The sequence below is a fragment of the Diabrotica virgifera genome, chromosome 3, assembly GCF_917563875.1.
Source record: "Diabrotica virgifera virgifera chromosome 3, PGI_DIABVI_V3a".
NCBI lineage: Eukaryota > Metazoa > Arthropoda > Insecta > Coleoptera > Chrysomelidae > Diabrotica > Diabrotica virgifera.
The window spans coordinates 182,601,082-182,607,900 of NC_065445.1; the positions used below are offsets into that span (position 1 = coordinate 182,601,082).

Here is a 6,819-nt window from a genome sequence, read left to right on the forward strand (position 1 = left end):
AACTCGTTTTTAGTAACATCCGGGCCTGGGTTTTACTGTATTATACATGGCTTCAAAAAATCTACGGATTTCTACTGATTTTTTTAAAGCAAAACTACTGAAGAAATAAAAACTGACCTGGCAACCCTGCTCGCTGCATATCTTTCCGAAATGCATGTTTATGCGATTTCTGTATGATATTGCTTTGGTGTGCGAGCTCACTAAGGAATAAGATCTAATAGGTCTGGATCCCGCGTATGAAAAAAAAGTTGATTAATAGCAAGCTGAAAATTTGTTAATAGCTTAAGGGTGTCTAGTCAGACAAACTTTGATATATGGGAACACTGGAACAGGGAAGTTTTAATTGTGGAACAGGTTAAAAATTTGGAACGGTCAGACCATGAAAACGGCACATGTATTTTGTCCGACAGAACAGACTTAAACTCTCCTAACAGAGATTAAACTCTCATGCAAAAATCAGCCTACTATTTATCACCAAATAGGCGTTTTAATGAGTATGGATGTAGAATATGTCAGATGACAGGAATTATGACAGGTGATAAATAGCAGTCTGATTTCTGCATGAGAGTTTAAAAATAATTTTTTAAAATTATTTCTGCAATAATTTTTGTTTCCAGTAAAATTTTATACTTGGTTTGTATTTTAGGTTGTCCCCAGGAAGAGAAAGAAATGAGAACTATGGAAAGTTTTCCTGCACATTCATCTCAACAAGGAAAATACACAGATCGACACAAGAAATTTTCTCAAACCAACATTGAACATCTAATGGTACATACTAGAGAAAAACCTTACAAGTGCGAAATTTGTTCTATGAAACTTAGTGAAAAAAGAAGTTTGAAAATGCATATGAGAAGACACACTGGAGAGAAGCCTTACAAGTGTGAAATTTGTTTCAAGCAGTTTGCCGCAGCAGGCAATTTAAAAAATCATTTGAGAGTGCACACTGGAGAAAATCCGTACAAGTGTGAAATTTGTTCTAAGCAATTTAGTCAATCAAGTAATTTGAAAACACATATGAGAGTGCACACTGGAGAAAAACTTTATAAGTGTAATGTTTGTGTCAAGCAGTTTACTACAGCTCATATTTTGAAAAGTCATTTGAGACTGCACACTGAAGAAAATCCTTACAAATGTGAAATTTGTTTTAAGGTCTTTTCTCAAGAACACTCTTTGAAAAGCCATTTGAGATTACACACTGGAGAAAACCTTTACAAGTGTGAAATGTGTTTTAAGCAGTTTAGCGAAGCAAGAGATTTGAAAACACATTTGAGAGTGCACACTGGAGAAAGGCCTTATAAGTGTGACATTTGTTTAAAGCAGTTTATGACTACAGGTGCTTTGAAAAGACATTTGAGAACGCATACTGGAGAAAAACCTTACAAGTGTGAAATTTGTTTTAAGCAGTTTAGAGAATCAGGTAATTTAAGACATCATATGAGAGTGCACACTGAAGAAAAGCCGCATAAGTGTGAAACTTGTCTTAAGCAGTTTAGTAAAGGAGATACTTTGAAAAGACATTTGAGAACACACACTGGAGAAAAACCATATAAGTGTGAAATTTGTTTTAAGCAGTTTAGCGCAGCGGGAACTTTGAAAGCGCATTTGAGATTACACACTGTAGAACAGTTTTAATGGAGACAGTAACAGCAATGGTCACCAAAATAACAAACGAGGAAGTAGCTCAAGCGCTTAAAAAAATAAAGAAAAAAACGCAGTCGGACCAGATGCTAATCCTGGGGAAATATGCAGAGCATTGGGAGAGACAGGAACAAGTTGGCTAGAAAGTCTATTAATAGAATTATGGAAGTTGAACAAGTGTCAAAGGAATGGAGAAGCAGTATATTATACTGATGTAACGAATATTCGTATTCGCATTCGCATTCGCGAATATTCGCATATTTTTGCATATTCGCATTCGTATTCGCATTCGAGAAATTTGTGCGAATGTTTTGCGAATATAAATATCAGAAAAAAAAATAATTTGAAGATAATATTAGGTTGACAAAATCAAAATCTGTTAATTTCTTTTCTTCTTTATATTAAGAAATAGTAACTTTACCTTGTATAATCACATTATCAGGCTTCACTTTATTTTATTATTTGGTATTATGTAGTAAAGCTTATCATTATAAATTTATAAAACATGTCAATAATAATAGACACAAATTAAAAGAACAGAATATTCGCATTCGCATTCGCATCCGCATTCGCGAATGTCGGTAGCAGATATTCGCATTCGCATTCGTATTCGCGAATGTTCAAAAAATGACATTCGTTACATCACTATTAGTACCTGTCTACAAAAACAAGGGAGATATACAACAATATACAAACTACAGGGCTATAAAACTACTTAGTCACACCATGATGAAAATATGGAAGAGAATAATAATTATTGAGAGACGGATACATGAAGAAACCTAAATATCCGATAATTTGGCTTTATCCAGGGCAGATTAACAACAGATGTAATTTTCATTATAAGGCAGTTGATGGAAAAATACAGGAATAAAGAAACAAACGTTCATATGGTATTCATTGATCTTAAGAAAACATATGATGGAGATCCTGGAGAGATTCTTTGGTGGGCACTCAATAAGAAAGGAGTCCCTGATGAATATGTAAAGATTGTGAGAGATGTATGAGGGAGTAACGACTAGTGTTACGACAGGTGTGGGAGAGACTGATAAATTTCATGTGAAAGTAGGATGGTGCTTCTCCTTCGTCCTCTTCTAATGGCGCTACAACCCTTTGTTAGTCTTGGCCTGCTTAACAATGTTCTTCAATTCTTCCCTGTCGGATACTTTCCTTCGCCACTGTCTGATGTTCATGGTTTTAATATCCCCCTCTACGTCGTCTATCCATCTGTTACGGGGCCTTCCTCTTGTTTTATTTCCTTGGGGCTTCCATTTCTGGATTACTTTCACAGCTCGATTATCTGGCATTCTTTCTAAGTGACCAAGCCAGCTTACTCTTTGAGACTTTACAAATCTAACAATATCTGCGCTCTGCATTAGTTCATCCAGCTCGTGGTTCGTTTTAATTCTCCACGAACCATCGTTGCATTGGGTTGGTCCAAATATCTGCCTTAGTATTTTGCGCTCACATTTTCTCAGTTGATTTTCATCAGTGGTTGAGAGGGTATTACCGCTAATAATCCGTGCTTGTATTACTTGACTGATGTTGTCATTTATTATTGAGCCTAGGTAGGGAAGATTGGAGACATATTCGTAGGTATGGTTGTTTACCTTTAAATTCTCATGTTAATTCGACTTTGTGCACTCCATGTATTTTATTTTGCTTTCATTTATATATGTACCAAATGTAACAGCTTCTCGTTTCAGTTCTATAGCATTTTCGCTTAATACCCTTTTGTTGCGGCTTATTATGGCAACATCATCCGCATATGCGAATATTTGCATAGATCTTGTATTAATACAGCCGTTTATATCCAATTTTCTAAAAAACAGCTTCTAAAGTTAGATTAAAAAGTTGATAACGCATCACCTTGTCTAACTCCATTATCAATATCAAATGCCTCCGTCATATCTCAATCTATTCTCACCATAGCTTTGGAACCCTCCAAAGTCATTCGCATAAGTTTAACTGTTTAACGTATTGGGTATCCATAACATAAATAGTTGCTTTAACATCTTTTGTCGATCTACTCCATCAAACCGTACAAGTGTTAAATTTGTGTGAAATCCGTACAAGTGTGAAATTTGTTCTAAGCAGTTTATTCAATCAAGTAATTTAAAAACACATATGAGAGTGCACACTGGAGAAAAACTTTATAAGTGTAATGTTTGTGTCAAGCAGTTTACTACAGCACATATTTTGAAAAGTCATTTGAGACTGCACACTGAAGAAAATCCTTACAAATGTGAAATTTGTTTTAAGGTGTTTTCTCAAGAACACTCTTTGAAAAACCATTTGAGATTGCACACTGGAGAAAACCTTTACAAGTGTGAAATGTGTTTTAAGCAGTTTAGCGAAGCAAGAGATTTGAAAACACATTTGAGAGTGCACACTGGAGAAAAGTCTTATGTGTTTTGTTTAAAGCAGTTTATGACTACAGGTGCTTTGAAAAGACATTTGAGAGTACACACTAGAGAGCAACCTTACAAGTGTGAAATTTGTTTTAAGCAGTTTAGAGAATCAGGTAATTTAAGACATCATATGAGAGTGCACACTGAAGAAAAGCCGCATAAGTGTGAAATTTGTCTTAGGCAGTTTAGTAAAACAGACACTTTGAAAAGACATTTGAGAACACACACTGGAGAAAAGCCATACAAGTGTGAAATGTGTTTTAAGCAATTTAGCGTAGCAGGAACTTTGAAAATGCATTTGAGATTACACACTAAAGACACGCCTTCTTCTTCTTCTTCTAATAGTGCTACAACCCTTTGTGAGTCTTTGCCTGCATAACACTTTCGCTGCGCATGACTTCAATAGGGAGTCAAAATGGTCTTTTGCTAGGTGCGCATGACTCAGATCGGGGACCGTAACCCGTTGATTTTTAAGACGGTATATTTTGCTTAGTATGATGCAGACCTTAGTTAATATTTGTCAGGGTGTGAGTGAGGACTTAATGTGTCAAAAATTTTTACCCGTTCTTTGCTGCAGTAGTTTCGTGATTCAAAATGGCGGAAAGTATGCCGGGCCCTTCAAATTGTAAAAAACAGAAACTTGTGTTTAAAAATCCACAAAAACTCTCCTCCAGACATAGTATTTCAAAAATTCCTATGGTTAATAATGGACGAACAAAGAAAAAGCGTTGCAAAATATGATCCGAAAACAAAATTAAAAAGCAGACAACGTATCACTGCGAAAAATGTCCTGATCAACACGGATTTTGTGTAGAAGAATGTTTTGAAATTGCTCATATGTGAATCAAATTTCTGTATTCTATAGAATAAATAAACTTTTTTTTTCTAAAATTCCGTTATATAATTATTTTTCTAGAAAACTATATAAAGAAAAACTATACCTTCAATAACTATATCAAATTCCAATCTCAACAAACTGGTATATATTATTACAATGACATACGATAAATGTCATTAGAATATAAATATTTTTCCTTTATTCCGCGACAACAAGCTGGCCAAATATTCAAGTAGGTGGAGGCCAATAAACTAAAGAAAAAGCAGCAGAATATACCTAAATCTAACCATAAACGGAACCATATAGTTAAACTATGTGACGTCACGGGTCGTTTGAACTATTTTAAAATACAAAAGACTTTAAATGTGTATTTCTAAGTTATTATAAGTTTTTGAAGCGTGAAATTTTGGAAATCTCATTTTTATACAAAACTGATTATTATGTAATAAAAAAAATGTGCAAGTTCCCTATTACATATCTAATAATGTTTATCCATTAAACAGATCGGTGCAGATCGAACTTATTTCGTATCTTAGACTATCCGTAGTTTGTTCATTCAGTTTTTTCTTGCAGAATAACGTTTTTATATATTTTTGTTTTTATTTTAGATTTTCCCCAGGAGGACAGTTTCGAAATTATGAAAAAAATTGGCATACATTCACCTAAGAAAGAACAGACGGGTCAATCTGCCAAAGAAAAAACATTAAAATGTGATATGTGTGCTAAACAGTTTGCTAGAAGAAAGAACTTACTTATACATGTGAAAATTCATAGTAGTGATAAACCTTACAAGTGTGAAATTTGTTTTAAGCAGTTTTCTCGAGTAGATAATATGAAACAACACATGAGGACTCACACCGCAGGAAGTACTGTAAAATGCGAAATTTGTTTTAAGCGGCTTGCTCATAAAGGTTCCTTAAAAGAACATATGAAAATACATACTGGGGAAAAACCTTACAAGTGTGAAATTTGTCTTAAGCAATTTGCTTATGCAGTTAGTTTCAATCAACATATGAAAATGCACAGTGGCGAAAAACCTTACAAGTGTGAAATTTGTCTTAAGCAATTTGCTCATGCAGTTAGTTTCAATCAACATATGAAAATTCACAGTGGCGAAAAACCTCACAAATGCGAAATTTGTTTTAAGGTGTTTTCTCAGTGGGGTGCTTTGAAACGGCATATGGTATTGCATAATGGAGAGACACCTTCGCATCAGTGTGAAATTTGTTTAAAGCTGTTTTCTCAGACATGTTCTTTAAAACGACATTTAAAATTGCACAATCAAGAAAAACCTTATAAGTGTGAAATTTGTTTTGATCAGTTTAGCAGAGCAGGAACTTTGCAAAGACATGTGAGAACCCACACTGGCGAAAAGCCTTACAAGTGTGATAATTGTTTTCAGTTCTTTTCCCGAGCAGATCGTTTGAAACAACATATGAGAGTGCACACCGAAGAAAAACCTATATGAAATTAAGACACTTACAATAATTTATTAAAAACTTATTTAAATTATCTCTACTAATCTGTACACAATAATTAGGTACATCTAATTTATTACAATAATTTATATTTAACCGACCGCGTTACTTTACATTCTGTGACGATAATATAATTTTATCGTCTGAGTACGTCAATGAATTAAGTAAAACACGTTTTTGTACCGTATTGGACGATATAAAAGTCGAATCGAAAAGCTTAGTTGATTATTATTCTTGGAGCGTTGATCGAAGCTCCAAGAATAATAAACAACAGCGAGGTATAAGAGGTGAGTTTATGTAGGTAGTAGTTCCCGACCATTTTCCGCTGTCGTTTTGGCGATCTGAGCGAATCTGGCAGTTTTCTTCTTACCTATCCTAGAAACTAGAAGAGGTGAAAACTAACCCACAACGATTTCCAGATTATATGGCAAAAGACAATCGACTGTACCGACAT

General features: G+C 34.5%; 1 protein-coding gene across 4 annotated transcripts in view; it reads left to right on the forward strand.

Annotated features, from left to right (window-relative positions):
- Positions 1-6,472, forward strand: part of LOC126881440 (zinc finger protein 664-like) — a 53,885-nt gene extending 47,413 nt beyond the window's left edge. For 2 of the 4 annotated variants that reach the window (XM_050645725.1, XM_050645726.1), the window contains exon 4: positions 647-1,651. In XM_050645725.1, coding sequence (XP_050501682.1) covers positions 647-1,632 — 986 coding nt within the window. In that variant the 3' untranslated portion in view covers positions 1,633-1,651. Of the gene's footprint in view, positions 1-646; positions 1,652-5,495 lie in introns of those variants that run through there. The other 2 variants (XM_050645728.1, XM_050645727.1) reach the window with 2 other exon arrangements.
- The last annotated feature ends 347 nt before the right edge of the window (positions 6,473-6,819 follow it).